General features: G+C 38.9%; 2 protein-coding genes across 5 annotated transcripts in view; both read right to left on the bottom strand.

Annotated features, from left to right (window-relative positions):
• The window catches only part of LOC576361 (ataxin-7-like protein 1), a 44,031-nt gene extending 39,754 nt beyond the window's left edge, over positions 1-4,277 (bottom strand). For all 3 annotated transcript variants that reach the window (XM_776676.5, XM_011683703.2, XM_031000142.1), the window contains exons 1-2: positions 4,137-4,277; positions 3,909-4,010 (exon numbers count right to left, since the gene is read on the bottom strand). In XM_776676.5, coding sequence (XP_781769.3) covers positions 3,909-4,010; positions 4,137-4,227 — 193 coding nt within the window. In that variant the 5' untranslated portion in view covers positions 4,228-4,277. The remainder of the gene's footprint in view (positions 1-3,908; positions 4,011-4,136) is intronic.
• A 7,772-nt stretch (positions 4,278-12,049) lies between these two features.
• Positions 12,050-21,449, bottom strand: part of LOC578457 (lysine-specific demethylase 5A) — a 48,207-nt gene continuing 38,807 nt past the window's right edge. For both annotated transcript variants that reach the window (XM_030972087.1, XM_030972088.1), the window contains exons 24-29: positions 20,754-21,092; positions 19,406-20,281; positions 18,847-19,110; positions 18,076-18,349; positions 17,193-17,390; positions 12,050-16,796 (exon numbers count right to left, since the gene is read on the bottom strand). In XM_030972087.1, coding sequence (XP_030827947.1) covers positions 15,055-16,796; positions 17,193-17,390; positions 18,076-18,349; positions 18,847-19,110; positions 19,406-20,281; positions 20,754-21,092 — 3,693 coding nt within the window. In that variant the 3' untranslated portion in view covers positions 12,050-15,054. The remainder of the gene's footprint in view (positions 16,797-17,192; positions 17,391-18,075; positions 18,350-18,846; positions 19,111-19,405; positions 20,282-20,753; positions 21,093-21,449) is intronic.

Genomic DNA, 21,449 nt, shown 5'->3' with positions numbered 1-21,449 from the left:
ATTTGGTCAGAGTTTGAAGGTAGATCGTGAGCCAGACATCGCCAAGTTCTGAACCTGCCTGGCTTTCGAGGCGGGTTAAACTACACGCTGTTATTGTTTATACATACTACAGGGAAATTCCTGCACTTTGAAACAACCACACATGGTTTAACGCGGACTGACCCTTCCGGTCTGAATGCGCTGATAAAATTTAAGGTGGGTCAAGGGCCGGTTAACTATGAATGTGTTTAAGGCAAGACTGAGCCGGGTAAGTGTCCCGCCTCAAATCTCCCACAAAATTTGAAATCCAGTATGAATGCAGAATTAGACATTCTGATCAACTATGGTCTATGGGGCCCTCTGTGGTGTGAGGATGACCACTTTCCTTTGGGGATGTGCCCCTCATGAAAATAGTCATAGTCGTGTTACCTCAAGCAGCACATTTTCCAACAGACCCTCTTAGTTTGCAACCACAAACCCTTGTCATTTTTTATGCTTAGCCCATCAGAAAGACATAAGTGTCAAATGCCTAAAAAAACTTGTCATAAAATAAGCTCCAATAATAATATTTCTAGACTCCGGTATGACAGACTACATCTACGGCACTGATCAAGGGCCTAATGTAGTTTCGTAAAGCTCCAAATTTTATGTTTGGGAATCATATGGCATCTTAAATTCTACCACTTACCTTAATTCCTAACCACAATCTAGCTCCTAATCCAAACCTATCCATAATCATTGGAAATAAAACATATTTTTTTCAAAGTGGATTTTGGAGGCATTATCGCCGTACTCCACCTCTGAAAATTGTGTAATGAGCAAATTGAACGGCCGCCGGAGCACGACCCCACCAAAGTGCTGGCAGAGAGCGGGCGAATAATGCCTTCGATGTCTGGGCTGTAATGATGACGAGAGGAACGAGTAGATCCTGCCTGTATACAAAACTCAGCTCGAGCTAGATCGGTCAGTATAATGTGAGGGTGCAACGTCACACGGTCACATGGTCTATCTGGATTTTGTGCGGCAAATTTAATAGTTTCAAATTTTGAAATATCCGACATTAAAAAAAAAAATTCATGCTTGGTTTCATCCATTAATTTATTGTTAAGCTGCTGAAAAATTCTTTTTCTCGACAGGAATTGACCTTTAAATGTCACAAGCTGAATGAGATCTGGAGCATTTTTTAGGGTGGAGCTTAGCAGGTCTGAGAAAATTATTTTTTAAAATATTTAAAAATCTATGAAAAAAAATATATTTAGATGTTTGAATAACAAAATATGAGTTGTATGCAGCTCTGCACATCAACAGGAATCAACTTATATTTGATGTCACCCCACCTTTAAAGGTGTCTGCACTATGAGGCTCCAATAGGCTCTGTACTGTACTTTAGCCGCTTCTGACAAGGCAAAGACTGTCTTATCTAGGCTCTTACTAAAGGTGACGAGTCATATAAGAGACTGTGCTTGCAGACTTGGACCATTTGTGGCATTATATATTAGTATACTATACAATGTAGGCTTACAAGAAGATATCTGTTTCAACATGTCCCATAAGTCCTTTGAATTCCAGTGCCAAAATTTACAAAGGGCAAGGGTTAGAATATAATTTTCTTTGGGTGAAAAGTGATTTCATATTGCCATAGCATTTCTCAATAACCAGTTATGCGAACACATGTACAAAATCATAGCTATCTCAGTTAGCATGCTATCTATGGAATGTGGGTTTGTAGAGCAAGGTGGCCACGAACCGTGTTTCTGAAGACCAATAACAACTTACACAACAAAAGACTTGTCAACTTTTTTAACTTTCAGCCAATAGTTGATTGCCAGCCCTCTGTGAAACACCTTGTCATCTCCATGAAATCTCCTTGATGAAGTATGACGAAGAAAAAACTTGACCCAATTCTTGGAATTTTGAAGCAAACGTTTCATTGAACAAGTGCACAGCAAGGGGGATGGGAGACAGAATAAGACTCAGTTTCATCATTGCAATGACTCTTTACATCAAAATTGTTGCACTCGAGCACCATCCTACAAAGTCAAACTAGTCTTGGCCTTTCAGAGTATATGGCAAATGCTTACAATTAAAGCAATCAGCGGGAACAAATTAGTAGGTTTACTCCTTAACTATGACCCTGAACAAATAAAAGAAGTGACACACATCTAAAATAGACTCCATGTTTAGAACGAGAGACCCAAAAGGACAAGAATCTGCTAAAAACAAAATATCACAGACATCCTAATACTGTTCCTTAGAGTTTTGCAAACCATCTTACTAAAAATAAAACTTAGGTGACAAGGGACTTCTCACTCCTCTAAACCAACTATGTTTTTTAAAAGCGAATAGTTGATTGCCAGCTCTCTTTGAAAGAAGCTTGTAAGCTCTATGACATCTCCTTGGTTTGCAAATTGAGATACATGTACGACTGTCATAAAGTTGGTTTTATTCAAGGCATGCAAGGATCACTAAACAACCTTTTCCCCAGAATGTATTGAAGATTCAACATGCATTGTAGATTATTGAAAATGTTATAATTAATGTATGAAGCATATTTTAATGATTACAAAAAGCAAAAAAAGCATGGAAGCATGCCATAGTATAGGTTTATCAACCAGGAAGTATACAGAAGCAATGAGGAAAATAAAGGAGGGGGCTTTTTCACACTTAAAGCTAATCTTGAGCTCTGGTATGGGAATTGTATTTTAAGAGAAAATTGCTATGATTTATTCTGGATTGTTTATCCTGCAGTAGATTGGTTGTTTGAATCAGTGAAATAAAAACAAACGCACAAAAACTTACTGGACATCATCTTCGATAAAAACCACGATTCACGTTAGCACGTAGTGACCTGTGTTAAAGACACTCAGTAGTTAGCTCTCATGGGGAATTCAACACCGTTCGGGTACCCAATAAGAGGTGCTGTCAATCACTAGAATTAGCCTTAAATTTTTTGACCACCAGGCCTTATGTAACTTACTGCGTTTTCCCCCCATGCCCCCACACGGTTAAGCCATTATCTCACTTTTCCGTCACCCGAAGACTCTCAACAGACGAGGGGGTATTTCTTGATTGGCCTACGGGTTCGCTGTGTGCAGACCTAATACCTGTACACACGTTAATGATTTATATTATCCACCAAGTCTGGTCGCCAGTTAAGAAGGGCTGGTTTATATGTTACAAGGAAATTTAGATTTCACTATCTAAAATGCAAAAGGAGCTCCCATGATGGCTGAAGAAAAAATAATTTGGAAACTAATCTAGATTCTAAATAGTATACTAGAAATTCAACGATCTCAACTTCTTAGGCAACACAAAATTGGGACAGCGTCTCAGATCTCACCAAAGTTAAGGAAAAGAACCATCATAAACTTAAGTTCATGAACATCACATTGAGATGAATGTTGTGAAATTTATACACCTTTTAATGAGATGTCAGTGCAAGTAAGACAATGTCATAATTTCCTAGCTTAATCCAACTCTTGAGTCTTAAATATGATTTAAAAAGATTTAAGTTTCAAACATTTCTGTATTTTCACTTCAGTCTTTCAGACATAAAACTGGATCTAACCTTCAAACTTAGAACATATTCTAATCAATGATATAAATAATCACATAACTTAACTTCATTCTGATTTCTGACTGTTTAGATCTAAGGTACATTTGATCGAATATGGATGGCAATCGTCAGCTGTACAAGCCGCGATGAATGATTGTCAACAAACAACAGGCATTCAATATTCGCGGCTGCGTATCATTCGCGTGCAAACAGCACCAAAGGCAATGAATTTATTTGTGGTCCCACATGTAGACATTTTAGTCATGTTGTGTCAATAATTACTCTACAACATGGCATTTTCGGACGAAGAATTTGACCATAATAAAATAAAAACATATTAAAAAATTCATACTAAGTGATTAAAAAAGGATACCCTCCATCTTCAGCCTCATTACTTGTGGCTCCTCCTTTTCTCGCGACATTTCAGGCACCATTTCTTCACCTGTCCTGTCACTTTTCTCGTCGTTTTCTGCATCTAAGAATGGAGATTAGCGGGAAAACATACGATCAACAAGAGGTTTCCAACTACTTTTTGAACACTAATCAAGTATAAAATAACACGAACGAGGGTTCAATATATTGCTTAGAAAGTATACTTTACCTTCATCTTCCTGATTTGTGACCTTATCGGCCCAACTGGACCAGGACTGGCCCAGAAACATCGATGGACTACTTCTTTCTAGGCTCGCCATTGCAGTCCTGTGTGTTCCATGACCATGTATCCCATCGTTCTCTACGTGTGACGTCACTTCAGCTTCCACTTCTTCTTGAGCGAGTTTCTTCTGTCAAACTTTCACACTTTTGTTCTAGCTTTTATCATCTTTGTCAAGTAGTGCAGATTCATTATACTTGCTGTTCATTATTTTCTCCAATTACAATTATATATTCTATCAATATATGCATGACATTATGATGGATCAGATCTGAATCTAGATATATTTGCCTTTGGGTACAAAGACTCCTAATCGTACATCTTTCTTTTCATGATTGCATCAATAAGGAGAGGCAGGATGGGGGGTTAAGCACAAAGGTTGTGTCAATCTATCCTTTCTGCCAATACGGCCGTCATAAACATGTTAAAAGACAGTCGCCTTGCCCTTTTTGTGTTCTTTGATTAATCACATTCTATTTTGATGAAGTATGAAAATTACGATTTATTTTTTATTTTTTTAAATACAATACATGTGGATCAACGTACACCATTCACCTTTACCCCGAACCTATCATTATTCACTTGCCTAACTCCACTGCAAGGTGGAGGGAAGATTAATTGATATTGCATAATGCGTACCCCTATAGTAACTGGGAGAATTTCTAACATCCCCCTTCCCCCTTAGCTATAGGCTATATAGTACTAGAACTGGAGACTTGTACATAGCTTTTTTAAAATAAATCCTGTATACTGTAGAGTTCTTTATTCGTTCTTACCAAACATATTCTAATGAAAACAATAATGGCTGTACAATGTTTTTTACAAGGCTAGACAAAAAGTTTATCCCAATGTTACTGTTTGATGCTCATATTGGTGTATTTATATGCCCTAATTGTTTAATTGTATTCATTATCATTTTTACAGGCTATATTAGGCTTATAGGCTACAGGTATGTTTTCAAAGGGGAATTGCCTCAACAATCAAAATGGTTTGTAGGGAAAAGCGGAGTAATTTAAAAGCAGATGTAGTGAACTTAATTTACGATATATTCAAGGAATGTATATGACCATGACGGTGTTAATCAATGTGCCAAGTATGTGTGAGTCTATAATTTTGTCTTTTTTGTTAATATTATGATTATAATACTGCCCTGGCGACAACAAATTCGCGAGAGAGAAGGGCATACGAAAAACCAAATTAGCCTATAGCTTAAAGGCTCATAATTTGGCCTATGCACATTCAGTATCAATAAAGTTGCATTGTTCTTATTTTTTATGATATCATTAAATCAACAAGGGTGCGTAGGGGAGAAGGAAAAAGATGGAGAGAGAGAAACTGAAAGGAAAACAGGAGAGAGAGAGAGAGAGAGAGAGAGAGAGAGAGAGAGAGAGAGAGAGATGGGGAGGGAGATGGGGGCCCTCGGGAGCGCACAAGATATATTTAGGGTGTGTAAGAGGTGACAGAATGAGAGAGAAAAAAAGGGGGAAGGGTACCTAGAGAGAATGTGTGAGCAGAGGCGGCGCTCCTGGGGGCAGGTGGGCAGTGCCCCCACTTTTTCGAGAACCCCGAAAGTGCCCCCTTTCTCATAGGAAAAGTGCCCCTTTAAATTTGTAAGAAGTGCCCCATTTTACATACGAAAAGTGCCCCTTTTACTTTGAAAAGTGCCCCTATTAATTTTTAAAAATTGCCCCTTCCCCTCATTATCCCTTTTATTTTTACACGCTCCACTTTTCCTTTGACAAGTTCCCATTTTCCTTTACAATAAGTGTCCAATGTACATTCTCATAAGTGCCTTTTTTAATCTCCAGTAAGTTCCCCTTTTCACTTTTGATAAGCCCTTCACCTCTGATAATTGCCCTATTCAAATCTGAGAGGTTCCCTTTCGCTTTGACAAGTTCCCCTTTCCCTTCTCATAAGTGCTCCTTTTCATCTATGAAAATATTTTCTTCTCATTCTCATAAGTGCCCCTTTTCATCTCTTGTAAATGACCCTATTCAATTCGGAGAGATACTCATTTACTTTGACAAGTGCCTCTTCCCCTCCTGATAAGTGCTCTTTTCATCTCTTATAAATGCCCCTTTTATCTCCTAATAAATGCTCTTTTTCCTTTTTTATAAGTGTCCCTTCCCCTTTTCATAATTACTCCCTTTCATCTTTGATAAGTACCCCGTTTATTTTAACATGTGCCTCTTTTTCTTTTTAATAAGAGCCACTTCCCCTTTCTCATAAAAGCCCCCTTTCATCTCCGATAAATGCCCCTATTAAAATCTGATCGGTGCCCCTTTTCTTTCAACAAATCCACATTTCCCTTTATCATTAGTGCCCCTTTTTCATTCTCATAAATGCCTCTTTTCATGCCTGGTCAGTGCCCCTTTTCAGATGCGATAGTCCCACTTAATTTTCACCTCTGATAATTACCCTTTGTACTTTGCTTGTACTTTGCTCCTTTTCTTTTCTAATAAGTGTCTTAACCCTTTCGATATGTGTCCCCTTTTCCTCTCATCATTAAACATGCCCCTAATTTCAAGCGACTAAGACTAAGAGCAGTTTCCCCCCAAAAGCTCGCTCGCTACGCTCGCTCGTAGTTAAGGATGTTATAATTATGTAACTTATCAAACGTCTTTTCAGTCTTCCGTTATGAGAATGTGCTCACAAATAAATTTTCAGACCATCACACCAAACTGCAAAGTATGATGCTTAAGCAATATCTTTTATGATGTATTGAAATCATCCCTGATAACGTAATCACAATATAGGGGTATATACCAATGTCTAAAAAATGGTATATTTTCGCATTGAGATGTCCCTTTGAAGGTGCCCTTTTTCTCTCCAGAAAGTTCCCTTTTTTGTTGGTGCCCCCCCCCCCCCACTTTGGAAGTCGCTCTGCCGCCTCTGTGTGTGAGGGAGATAGAGATAGAGAGGGGGGCCGTGGTGGGTGAAGGAGAAAAGGGGAGAGAGAGACGGACAGGATGGAGGACGTTGAACAGTATGTGACAACGTTATAATTGACCCTTCGATTGCTATCATTTTTTAGAAGAAAAAAGGATGGGAACATTGTTTGTGCTGGCTCGCGAGCGTAGGTGTGACAGGCCAGGGGAAATTAATTTTCACTTACAAAACTCATATACCATGGTTACGACATTTGTGTGTATGGAAGTCACTCATGACCACATTGCTCTCAAAGACCAATAATTAAGTATTGATATTTTCCCAAAATGTCCACTCGATCCATCTCGAATCCCAGGCCTAGCATGGGACTCACGCTACCGTCCGACTAAGTATCTAATTTATTTATAGGCCTATGTGTTTTCAGGTTCTATGGAAATGAGTGGGGAGCCCCTTTTCAAGACCTGTCACGTCGGGATACTTCAGACAGAGCGTATCCTTATTTCAGTCTTTCAAAAGTCGGCAAAATAAAAAAAAATTCACCCTTTAAGAATAGCCTGAGTTTCGATTTCCAAATTTTTCATAAGATGACAAAAAAAGTTCCTCCATCCTTTGGTAGTTACCCATGATTTCCTTTCTAAAAGGAAATGTTGTTTAAAAGGGAGAAATATAATCAGTGGTGTATCCAGGATATGGGGGGGCACAATTGTGAAAGAAATACACAAGTAAGGGTCACAATTTTGACTGTCTACTTAAGGTTTACCATTGGGTTTAAAAGAGGTGCACCCCCCCCCTCTAGATATAATAATTACCAGTCATCACATGAATTTCAACCTTCGCTGGGAAGAACCCATATCCCTCTTCCATCCCACTCCATCCAAGTTTGAAACATTTATCTTTTCCTGTAAGATTTAATTATATTAGTAAAGTGAGAAAAATTTCTTTACGGTTGGATCTGATGCGAAGGAAGCACATTTTTTTCTCATCAATTTAGTCGTTTCGTCCGCTGTGGAAAATCTCTTTTTTTTTTAAAAATGATTAATCATATTACAAAAATTCTCGCTCGACCGGTACGCTTCAAAATAAATACTTCTCGTGTTCTTTCTATAGAATGTATGATACAAGTGTATCAAACCAGTAATATACAAACCTGTGCTAAGACTGTTTAATTCAGGCGAATAGACAGTGTTTAATTCAACTTGTTATTTTTAAAAAGAAAGCGGACTTTTGTATATTCCTTTATCTCCGTTGTTTTATGCAATGCACTTAGGAAATAGAACAACACAATCATTAGAATATTTCATTTTCTGACATGAATTTATTAATAAACCCGATGATTATGAATATTGGATATATTCGTGTCCCCTTAATTTGAGAAGAGTCATAGTCAAAACATAACTCAACTTTTAAAGGACTAGAGATGAGAAAACGAACGAAAAAAAAACTTTCACTAGATCCACGTACTGACGGTTATTTATCTGTTTACATTATCATTATTATCAAAAGCTATCTTTTGATACAGCGATGCACACCTGAAAAAATATGGAACGAAAGGAAAACGTACAAGAATCAACAAAATCAAGAGACGGGTGAATAACAGTTTAGCGAACCAGCAGCTGCTTACGAAAACAAAGATGCCGACGTCAATATATTCGGATGACTATATTGTTTGGAGAGATATATATACATCATGTACATGTATAACCGTTTCTTCTCTTTCTTGACATGATACTATAAGCGAGGCAAAAACATATTAACATGTGGTGACGTAGCTGATTCCTCCGTCGAATAGCGAATATGTAGTTTTTATTTTTTTGTTGGTGAAAGGGTAAAGAGAGAACGATACAAAAAGAGAGGAAATGAAAGCAGGGGCGGATCCAGGATTTTCCAAGGGGGGGGGGGGGCGTGAAATGTACGAAGTTGCGAGCGCGAAGCCTTAGTACGGCGTGTAGGTCCAATGGCCCTTAAGGGAAAATTTTGAGCATTAAGATGCTCTATGGTACATTCTGAGGCATTTCTGATCGAATGAGTAAACCGAACGTTAATGGGAATATTTTGTTTAGGGGGCGTGGGGGCGTGGGGGCGTGGGGGCGTGGGGGCGTGGGGCGTGGGGATCTGCGCCTGGAAATTGGTTTAAAGGTGAACAAAAGGAAAGTGGAAGCTTTTTGCTGCTTTGTTCTCTTGACTTTCATTTATTTGGGAAAATATGTGACGCCTCACCAATGCTCTGACCCCTATTGTTGTATTTAGAAGACGGCATTTACAAACTTTCTTAATGAGAAATCCTCCCCGAGTCTGTTTTAATTTAATTTCATGAGACATAATGAATATAACTGATCGACCAACTTTCTTTATAGTTAATTATATTTTCTTCTGCTCATTTTTTTCCTCGTCTACTCTCTTATCTCCATTTCAATTCGCTTCTACCTGTATTCTCAACTACTTTTTATTCTCCTTTTGCTTTGATCTCCCTAAGCAATTTTATTTTTAAAATATGTGAATATTGAATTGTTTTCTTTCGGCACAGCACTCTTTTGTGTTTGTCTACCCTTAAAATGATTATCCTACTTAATTGCATAACAAACATATGATATACATGTAAATAATAATAACTGCGTCTTATTTATTGATTCTACTCTTCCTGCAGGCCTTGCAATTTTGATTACTCCAGCAATTGTCAGGTACCCATTTACATCTGGGTGGAGTGGCAAAAGTGGATTAATGTCTTGCCACAACATGTTTTGATTGTTTTTTGGGGCTGGGATTCAAACCCTCAACCCTTGGCTGCAGAGGCGGTGCTTCCGGGGGCAGTGGGTGGTGTGGCACAGTGCCTCCACCTTTTCAAGTACCCCAAAAGTGCCCCCTTACGTAGGAAAAGTGCCCCTTTCACTTTGACACGTGCTCCTTTTCCTTCGACAAGTTCCCATTTTTCTTTGCTATAAGTGTTTATTTTTCATTCTCACAAGTGCCCTTTTTAATCTCTAGTAAGTCCACCTTTTCAGGAACGAGAAGTGCCCCTTTTCATTTTTGGTACTTGCCCCCTTCATCTCTGATAATTGCCCTATTAAAATATGAGAGGTGCCCCTTTTAATTTGACAAGTGCCCCTTTTCAATTGTAAGAAGTGCCCCTTCCCCTTTCAATAACTAACCCCCCTTTTTTTACTAAGATAAGCGCACCTTTTACTTTCACATCTGCCCCTTTTCCATTCTTATAAGTGCCCCCATTAAAAGAGAGCCTTTCCCCTTTTTATCTCTGGTAAATGACACTTTTCACGTACGAGAAGTTACTTATTGTCACTTCAGATAAGTGCCCCCTTCACCTCCGATAATTGCCCCTAATCAAATCTGAGAGATGCTCGTTTTACTTTGACAATTGCCCCTTCCCTTACTGATAAGTGCTCTTTTCATCTTCCATAAGTGCCCTGTTTATCTTAACATGTGCCTCTTTTTCTTTTTAATAAAAGCCTCTTCCTCCTCATAAAACCCCCTTTCACCTCTGATAAATTATGCCCCTATTTAAATCTGAGTGGTGCCCCGTATCTTGCAACAAAATTGTGCCCCCTTTTCACCTCCAATAATTTAATATTAGTGGGTGCTTGTATAGCACTCATATCTGTCAGACTTGACGCTCCTTGCGCTTCCTTTTAACAATGATAAGTGCCTCTCTCCTTTCTAACAGGGACCTATCCCCTTTTCACCTCTGATAAATGCCCCCATCAAAATCTGATGGGTGCCCCTTTTCCTTCGACAAATACCCATTTTCCATTCTCACGAGTGCCTTTTTTCATCTCTCGTGAGTGCCTCCCAGGAGTGCCTCTTTTCAGGTGTGTGTAGTTTCCCGTTTTCACCTCTGATGATTACCCTTTGTACTTTGACACATGCCCCTTTTGTTTTCTAGTAAGTGTCTTTATCCCTTTTGATAAGTGCCCCCTTTTCCACTCATCATTAAACGTGCCCCTATTTTAAAGCGACTGAGAGCACCTTTTCCCTAAAGCTTGCTTATAGATGACATAATCATGTATCTTATCAAAGGTCTTTCCAGTCTTCCATTATGAGAATGTGCTTATGACTCAATCAAGATTGGGGTTTTAAGATGTAATTTTTTTGCACTGCGACCTCACAAATCTTTAAAAAAAAATCCTTGCTCGCAATAGAATATTCAGACCATCACACCCAACTGCAAAGTATGATGCTTAAGCAATATCTTATATGATGTATAAAGATACAAATATTGAAATCATCCCTGATAATAATGTATTCCCAATGTAGGGGTATATACCAATGTCTAACAAATTGTATATTTTAACTTTAAGATTTCCCTTTGTAGGTGCCCTTTTTTTCTCAAGAAAGTACCTTTTCTTTTTGATGTCCCCCCTGCCCAACTTTGGAAGTCGCGCATTAATTTTTTTTTTTTTTGTTGGCCGGGGGGGGGGGGGGGGGGGATGTCCCTGTTTGCCAGTACATTTTTTGCGAATTTGGGGCTGATTTCAACATATTTTTTTTGGCCGGGGGCACATGCCCCCTCCTCTGGATCGGTCACTGTGGTACTTGTAGGAAGTCCCATGAATAATTACATTAAAACTTTGAACATGTATCTTAATTAATTTGTCTTCTCCCACTAACATTATAATTACAATATATTTTCAAGACAAGAAAAGAAGACATATTGCAGTATAATAACTGAAGATATTTGTGAATATCTCACTGCATGTAAATGTTACTCAGTGAATATCCATTAAATTGTGATCTAAATTAATTTGTCTTCTCCCACTAACATTATAATTACAATATATTTTCAAGACAAGAAAAGAAGACATATTGCAGTATAATAACTGAAGATAATTGTGAATATCTCACTGCATGTAAATGTTACTCAGTGAATATCCATTAAATTGTGATCTACATTTTTAATCCTTGTTTCTGAAAGTCTGTACCCCGATCAAGACAAATAAATGTGAGTCATGAAGCAACTGTCATAATGGTTTAATGAGTACCCATTGAAGTCTCTCTTTATTGCAGAGTCTAATACAACACATTGGATACAAATAATGAGGGGGGAATTAACAGAGAGAAAGGGGGAAAATGTTTTTGCAAGCATTTAATTTGAGAAGTATGATGTGCTCATGTACTGAGCTGCACTTCCTTGACCTCGTTAGCAGAGTCAGGCAACAAATATCAATATACAGTTCTCAGATATAGGGATTCATTCTTGAATGTGTCTATCTAACAAGTTTTATGATAAACATTGATTGAATTTCAAACACAGCTTAGCTTTCATAGCACAAAGGCTTTATTTCTCTAGCAAAAAAATTGAAATGGTTGTAACATTGACCTTCTCGATATATGATTCCTTCAATTGGAATTAAGATAATTTACATTTGAAATGTTAAATTAGACAACAGAAATGTCTACTGATTGGTCTTTATCGCTTTCCCCCATTTTTTCACCAAGTGCAAGAGAAATACAACATACAAATATCATTTGATCTAGATCCTCTACGTCTACCCTTCAGATTCAAACACATCTTTTATACACATATATATTTACAGCATTCTAAGGACAGAACAGAAAGAAAACAAAGAAAATTGTAACCAAGCCCAAGGCCTAAACTTGTTGGGTTGCTACATGTATTAGAAGCCCAGTGACTGCATGCCAGGTTGACTGTGGGAGTTGGTGTTTCTGGTATGACCTTTCGAAAAGCAGGGAACTAATCGCGGTGGGCTCTCCACGACATACACCACTACTCATTAGAGAAACTTACTGTGGGATATCCAAGTCTCATTGCCCAACTTGGGCATCTTCTATCTTAAAATGCATGCAGTAACTGGAAAAAAATACATATCCAAACAGGCTCGTCTTTTCAAAATGAAAAACATAGATTTTCTTTCAAAAATGATTACTGCAATCGCCATATGACTGGTAACTTCCCATATTCTATTGTTGCATTCGCTTAAGTCGGTTGTTGTATTCATTTATGCCTCTTTCATTGTGATGGACAATCAGAGCTAATGCCAATTTACAAATGTCCACGTACATGTATAAACAAGATTGTACAAAAAGAAGAAATACAAAGAGAAGATGTTCTTACCCAAAAGCGAAAAAAAAAGATGATTGTTTAGAAAGAGACACCATTTTGTCTCGCTTAAATACATGCATGATTCATTAAATATTTCACAATTTGCAAAGTACAAGGAAAATCAATTTACATCACGAGACAGTCAAGGATAGGTGATTTGTCAATCTATGTTATTGTTACATCATTAATGTACCTGTATTTGTACAAAGTCTTCAACTTTTTGCACTTTGATCATCATCTAAACATCAATATTTTGTAGATCAAAACCTTGCTTTGTAACCCAAGCTGAATCAAATATTAATCACTCACCACAAATCAATCATGGGAAGCATTCTATGTGGAACATACATTGAAAGTGAATTTTTTTTCTTCTATATATACAACTTTTCTCTACATGCTCACTGTTTAGTTGAAGGCAAATACGGTTAACATGACCAAAGAAAGAAAGAATATGCCCTTCCACAAGTTGTTGTTTTCCTCTTGTTGTTTGTACAAGAAGGAAAAGTGAAAATCAAAACAAAAATTTTGCCTCTCCATTCGGACATCTTTTGAATGTTATGCACTAGTTTATAAGATTGTCGTCAACACGTTTATGCCTCTGATAGATAGTATTAATTTCTGCGACAAGATTTCAAACACATTCAGCATGTGCACTGCCACATATTTCACTGTGCAAGCACAATAATATACAATTATCAACTCAAGAAAATGAATGCATTTCCATGACAACATGATACATATTTACAAGATGAACAATCAAATTGAATATTTGAACCTCTTGTTTAAGAAACAGGAACAGAAACAAGATACAAAATGAATTTAAAGAAATCATGCACCGGTTTCAAACACAAAGAATTTGAATGGGTTATGAAGCCAACATAAGCGACTCAAGAGGTAGACGTTTGCAGTGTAACATGGTTTGTATGGTTCCAGTTTGTTGCTGAAATATTGTGAGTATCACTGTGGCTGAGGCTAGTATGTAATGTTATTCATTGAGTAGATTGAGTCAACATTATGTAATGTCTGTACGTAAACAACCTGCAACAGTAATCAATTTGTATATAGTCATTACATGGTAAATGAATGTGAACTTCTTTATGTCATATACATACTACATTACATGAAGTCTAAGTGAAATTTCACATTTTCTGTAGTTTTTTGCTCCGAGTATGTTTATAAAGCTTTGCAAATACTTAATTTCATGTACATGTGCTAATAATTACACACAAGATCTCCTCTTGTTAACATTGTATACTGTATCGAAAGCCTATATCTTTTCTACCTTCTAATATCCCTCGATGACATGTTGTCAAACTGTGCAAAAACAGAACTTAGTCATCCAAGAAATCAAACGACAGAAATCACAACCATCAGTTAAAAAAACATCAACACATGTTTTTGTGATATAAAAAGATAGTAAACCATCATTTGCTAACAAATTTAGAATCACAGAGTATGACCTATCTGTATTTGATTAGTACATGTCTTTCCACTTGCCCTACCTCACTTTTTTAAAAAGTGAAAAGTAACTTTCTTAAGTTGCAGTATAAACAATGAAGTAACGGAACATGTGGAAATCGTTTGGGAAATGGATGACTAAATTTATTGTGAAACACATCTTTCTATTTTGCTATAAGAACTGTAGTAATGAATTAGATCTGTCATGATTACATGACATTAAGTCTTTGCCATCTACTTTTCATGATGTCTATACTCAGTTCTGATCATCTGGGGGGCGTTTCACAAAACTTGTCATCAGTGACAGATGACAGTTTTTGTTATAAGCTACTGAAATCCTTGCTTCTGATTGGTTATCAGCAGACTTGTCACTGATTTTTGTCTTTTGTCATTAAAAAAAGGCTTTGTGAAACGCCCCCCTGATCATCTGAAATACTCCAGCTTCTCTCATGATGACTCCATTTGCTCATCACTCACATCACATACTCTCTCTGGGAATGTCTCCCCTGTGCCTTCAGACTCTTGCCTTGGTTCACTATCTAGTGACTCTGTGACCTCCATTGGCTCCGATGGTTCACTTGGAGGAGTCTTGTCTTCTTCTTCCTGGATCAGTGCAGGAGCATCAGGTGCCTTTGAAGAGGCACACTGAGTGGCAATTGGTTCAAGTTCAACTGGTTCTACAAGTGGTGGTTCAAGAGTCTCAACTGTATCTGGTAAATTACTCTCAGGTTCTTTGATGAGAGTTGGTGGTGATGAAGGCTGTGCTACTAGTGTATCATCCGATACTGCAGGTGGCACTTCATTCTCATTGCTTTCGGAGGAGGACTGTGAATCAGTCGGCTGAATAGGTTCTTCTGGCAAGTTCTCAGATTCTACTGCTACTTTAACATCATCTGGAGGTTGCTCACTTTCTGTGCCAGAGTTCTGACATGCTTCTATGGCAAGCTGCACTTCCATTTGCTCACTTGATGGAGAGAGTGGTTTTGGATCGACCTTCCTCTCGGAATCTGGAATTTCAGATGCCTTGGTTTCCACTTCTTCGTTTGATGTGACAGCATCTACAGGCATGGGTTCCATATCATTTTTAGATTCAGAAGTGTCCTTTAAATCATCTGATTGTGACATATGGATACTTGTACCGTCTGGCACAGTGTTCTCACATTTTGGATCTTCAGTAGTCGAGGGATCTTGGATGGCTTCACTAACTTCTTGGCCTATCTCCAGCAAGGATGCCGCTGCAACAGTTTCTGACTTTACAACAGTGACACTCGCCTCCGATTGTACACTTTCACACAGCATTTGGGATGATGCTACACTTGCTTGTGGCTGCTCATTTGTTGACATAGGCTCTTGTGGATCTATTATCTTTGCAGAGGCCGCAGAGTCTTCTTTCTGGGTTTCAGATCCTTCATCTGAAGGTTTCGATGTGATGAGTGGAACAACAACAGCATGTGGGCTGGGCTTCACTTCAGTGATTTCAGAGCTTGGTTTTGTGACAACCTCAAGTTTTACACTCTGCTTCTGAACCAGAACCTGATCATTTTCTTCACACACCATCTTATTCTCTGTATCTTTGTCCATAGGGAGGATGCTTTCCACAGCTTTCTGCACTGACATTGCAGATTGAGAAGTTATATCTAACTCGGTTGGACCATCTTTGGTCATTTCGCTCTTACTGGTGAAGATCAGAGGTGATTTCCTGTCTGCCAAAGTAAGGGCTGGTGACTTCCTACCAGTGGCTGCATGCATGGTTACTGTTGCAGGGGAACTTCTTCCAGTGCTTAGCGTGAGAGGAGAATTCCTACCAAGGGACATGGCTGATGGTGTTTTACGTCCGCTAGTGGACAGAGCTGGAGAACTCCTACCAGATGTCCCTTGTGCCTCTTCCTTCTTCGGTACAAGTGTAGGAGAGTTTCGTCCACTGGACACTGTGGCAGGGGAGCTCCTGCCACTGGATCTACCTGAAGAGTGTACCTTGACCACTCCTTGTGTCATGGCAACAGTCTTAGTGATGATTTCTTGAGAGGCTGTTGACGTCATGGTCTGTTTGATAGGGGTAGTAACTGGGCTTGGGCTAGTACTGTCAGTCCTCTGCTTTGGTTTCTGTCCACCTGCCTTCTGGAGTGCACGCTTCTTAATACATATTCTGCAGACAAAGTCTTCATCTTCATCTGGTTGTTGCTTCATACCTGCACAAATGATCCAAAATAATAGACATACGATTACCATTAAATAAGGGTAGAGATAATCACAGACTAAGACACAAATATACATCACTGTTTTTTTTTTACAGTAGTTCCTATCCATGAAGACTTCTTTTCATTCCAAGAAGCCTATTACAGAATTTAACTCACGCTCTGTTCCAAAGTCATACGAATGCTGATTCATTATCAATAGGTTCAATGATATATCACAAGCAAAGTAAATAAAAAAAATAAAAAAAATAATGATTCCTCTAATACCTCAGACAAAACGACAAGAATGACGACAGACTGATATTAGACCAAAAGCAGAAACAAAGATTTTGTCAATTATTGGACAGTCTGGAGTCAGTTTAGCAATGTATAACATGATCAATATCTTACCGATGCAGAGCAGATGATACCACTTTTCACAGCAATCACACTGCACCCAGTTGATATCATCACCCAGGGGTCTCAGACACTTCTTAGCAGAGCACACTTCATCATCTTCATCTTCATCTCCATCAACATTGACTATGAGCTCATCCTTAGTGTCCTCCTTCTTGATAGGCAGGTTACCTGGACCTAACAGCTTCTCACCTGCAAATCATATGTCAAAATCAAACGTTATTATTCATTTGATTGAAAAAGAATTATAAAGCTGGTATTTTCTTTTGTGAGATATGAATGATGCAATAGATGGCAAATAATCTATTTATTAAGATTTATCCTTTTTTATATAAAAAATTAGGCCCATATTCTACTAACTTAGTTAAACATGAAGCAAGGCCTATATAGTCACATGCAACAGAGGGAAAACATAGACATCAGTCTAAAATCCTATGCTAGCTTTGACTTTGGACCAACTTAAACCCAGTGGCAGGTTTAAATTTCAGTAGAATACACAATTCAGTATTTTCTTCAAAAATTAAAATGATTCTCACGAAGTTGATATCTGGCATGGATTATAGTGTACCTGGAAAAGAATATTGATGTTACTGTGACCTATTGCAATGTCATCTTAAGCCAGACATGAGTATATAAGTATCATCTCCTCATCATGCAAACTATAAAATAATTTAAATCACAAAATTGCATTATTGTTTTTTCATGGTTGAACGTTGATATGAGACATGGCATAATATGAGCAACAGATATGTGTCACAGAATATGATGAACAAAGCTACAGAAATTTGGATTTTCAGATAAATGGCTCAAGAAATCATTTTCAGTCAGAACGATCCACTGATTGATATTGTACTCTCTAACATTGTATACTACTCACCCTTCTTCCTCTTCATTTTCTTCTTCTGTTTCTCTTTGTTCTCCTTGCCCTCTTTCTTCACCTTCTCTCCTAATTTCTTCTGGGGTGTCAAGGGAGCAGACCCGGGGGGAACCAGTTCCTTCTCCTTCTTCTCTTTCTTCTTTTTCTTCTTCTCCAGTTTCATTTCAGCTGACATGATCTCTATGTCTTCCTTCTTGCGTTTCAGTTTCATCTTCTTCTTCTCCTTGGCCTCCGATTTGACCTTGAGTTTCTCCAGGCTTTCAGGTGGCATTTGCTACAGAAAGAGAGAAGGATATCTTTACCATTGCAGATCAAGACAATGGCAGGCCTCTTGGGAAACGCTGTGCTATTGTACAGTAACTTGTATCACCTACATCAGTGTGTTGGGCCACAATCAGAGACAAATCTCTGAAGGCTTGACAACGGTTCGAGGTGACTGGAGTTAATCTAGCATGGGAATCTGGCCAAGTAAAGCTATTTGAAAAGCTGTCTTGGAATCCTGCATTTCCATGCACTATAATATGCACTATTTCTAAAAAGATATATCTGTGATAATTGTTAAACATACAACAAAATTGTGTATGATTTTAAACAGCACATTTAGGATACTGATGACAATCTTGTGTTGTTTCATAGCAATATGAATGACAGCAATCAACCCCATCAAGAAGATAAAACTACTTTTGTGCTCAAATTAACCGAAATACAGATGCTGTCCAAAGGAATCTCTTGATTCACAGTATGACCACTGAGACAGGAAAAGTGACCTACCTCCAGAATGTGTTCCATGAAGCGTTCCTGCTGGACCGGTTGGCATGCCTGTAGGACACGCCATAGCTGCTGAGTGTCATCCAAGGAGACTTCTAGCAGGTCCCCCTCTACCATCAGATCCTCTAGCTGAGCCCTAGCATAGAGAGACAGCTCCAGAGTGGCTGAAGATTGGGAGCCAGTGGAGGAACCCAAGGGGGGTGGCGGAGATGTTGGGTCCATAGTACGAGGAATCAAGGGGGTCTTTCTGGGGTGCTTCTTGGAGGGCTTATTTGAAAGGGTGACAAAGTAGGGAAATAATTATTTTGCCATCAAAATTAGACAAGATGATACTCTACAACCCTATTCCAAGAATTGGTACATTAGAAACTGGATCTGACATTCACTGGTAACATATTGAGAAGTAATATTAACGTGTTGAAACTATCTATACTGTTTGTTTGTCATTAACCACAATTTTAACTGTATCACACTTAATCTCTTGACATCATCAAAATATTTTGTTTGCCATTAAAGTACAATTCTAACTGTATCACTATAACTTAACTGTAACACATCTTACCTGAGAAGGTGCTGGTTTGGAGGCTGCACTGTAAGCATGTTCTGATGCAAAGCCTGTGTCCATTCCACTGGACATCACAGACGGAACATCAACCCCTACATCATCAGAGGACACATCCATAGTGATAGATACACCCATGTCCATGTCAACCTGTTCTTCCTCCTCATCTCGCCTCATCCCCTCAGACTTTGTAGGAACGGGTGGCATACCATGTAGGATGGAGTCATGGTGGACACCGTTACTTGATTCAGCAACCATTGCTGTGATGCTTTCCACACGCTCCTGAAGCTCTGGCTTCCTGGCTGCTTTCTTGAGCTCTGCTGAGATGATGCGTTCTGTCTTGGCTTTGGCTGCCTGCTCCATCATTTTTTGGCTCATGGAGGAGAGCCTAGTGAGGGCATCTGAGAGTTCATCTGTTGCTAGTGCTTGCTTGGCACGGTCCTGCCAGTTCATGGCATGTTCTGTCAGTCTCTGGAGGGCTTCTCCCTCAGGCAATCTCACAGGAAGCTTCTGAAGAGACACCAGAAGTGATAAGATAGTCTCTAGGCGAGGCCTGCGTGATCTCAAGCACATTGGACAGAGAAACTTGACATCCTTGATGTTCTGGACACCACTAGAGGTGGAAACATTACTTCCACCAAGACCGTTGGAAAACTTTGACTTGTTGGATGCCTTTGGCAAGGGAACACAGGTTGTGTGGAACCAGTCCTTACACAGTTCACACTGAAGCATGAAGCCACTGACTGGCTTACGACACACACAGTACTTGCCCTGCTCTACACCATCCTCCTCAAGCTGTTGTTTGCGACGATTCTTGTCTCTTAAGGTGTTGATTGCATCCAGCTCTTCAATCTCAGCATTCTTGTAAGATGCCATCTGAAAAATCATAAAGAGAAATTAACAAATATAAGTTCCTCAATACAGGTGGGAAAAGAAAAATAAATGGCACAAAAGCTAACAAGATTATTGATTCATAAGAAATTGAAAAAATATATAAAAGCATAATCCTTCAATCTGTCAAAGGGTACCAAATTCTGTATCACCTACATCAGTGTGTTGGGCCACAACCAGAGTAATCTCTGAAGGCTTTGACAATGGTTCGAGGTGACTGGGGTTAATCTAGCATGGGAATCTGGCCAAGTAAAGCTATATACACAGCTAGACTGGAATCCTGCATTACCATGCACTGCACTAAACCATCTGCCATTCCAACAATCATTATTAGTGGAAATATAGTTTGACTGTAGTTCTGGCAATTCAAACTTTGTAGGCTTTTTTCATATGTACCCATTATCAAACACATTCAAACACAATATGCATGAGCAAAGTTCCTATCATTTGTACTTACAAAGGTGGCTGGGTCCCTAGATCCACTGGTACTGCTATCAATGTCCACATCCGTTGCATACTCCTTCTCCTGCTCCTTCAACCTCTCCATGTCCTTCTGTTTCTTGCGCCTGGCCTTCCCTGACAGGTACTGACCGATATCTGCTCTCGGAGACAGCACCTCTAGGAGAGTGTAGGAGGAGTTCTTCTTGAGAAAGGTACGTCCTGCTCTGTCCCTCCAGGCCCTGGCTGCAGCCACCTGGGACTCTACTTGGGCTAGCTGTTCAAGGCGCACTGGGATGGAACGACCATGGACCACCATGCACTCCAGGACATCCAGGTAGGGGAAGTGTTCACCACTCTGTATTGGAATATAAGTATAATATGCATTAATCTATCAACTACAGATTAAGAATCAGACTAAATGTCTATCAAAGTACCCTCTTCAAACCTTGCTGTTTCACAAATAAGCTAAATTTCCTATTTTCGTTTTACATATTGATGTGACAACAGAAAAGATACGAAATCCTGAAATTACATGACTTAATGGAAGGAAAAGACACAGTGACGTTTCGATAGTTAGGAAACTAGTGATTCATAAATGTACATCAAGTTCATATTTCTATGCAAGAACCATAGTGCTTGGATCTCATTCAAACTACCTGAGGATAGTGTACCACCTACATCAGTGTGTTGGGCCACAATCAGAGACAATCTC

This window comes from Strongylocentrotus purpuratus, unplaced genomic scaffold (genome assembly GCF_000002235.5).
Source record: "Strongylocentrotus purpuratus isolate Spur 01 unplaced genomic scaffold, Spur_5.0 spur5_scaffold_6, whole genome shotgun sequence".
Lineage (NCBI taxonomy): Eukaryota > Metazoa > Echinodermata > Echinoidea > Camarodonta > Strongylocentrotidae > Strongylocentrotus > Strongylocentrotus purpuratus.
This window is presented reverse-complemented; position numbering and strand designations above follow the sequence as displayed.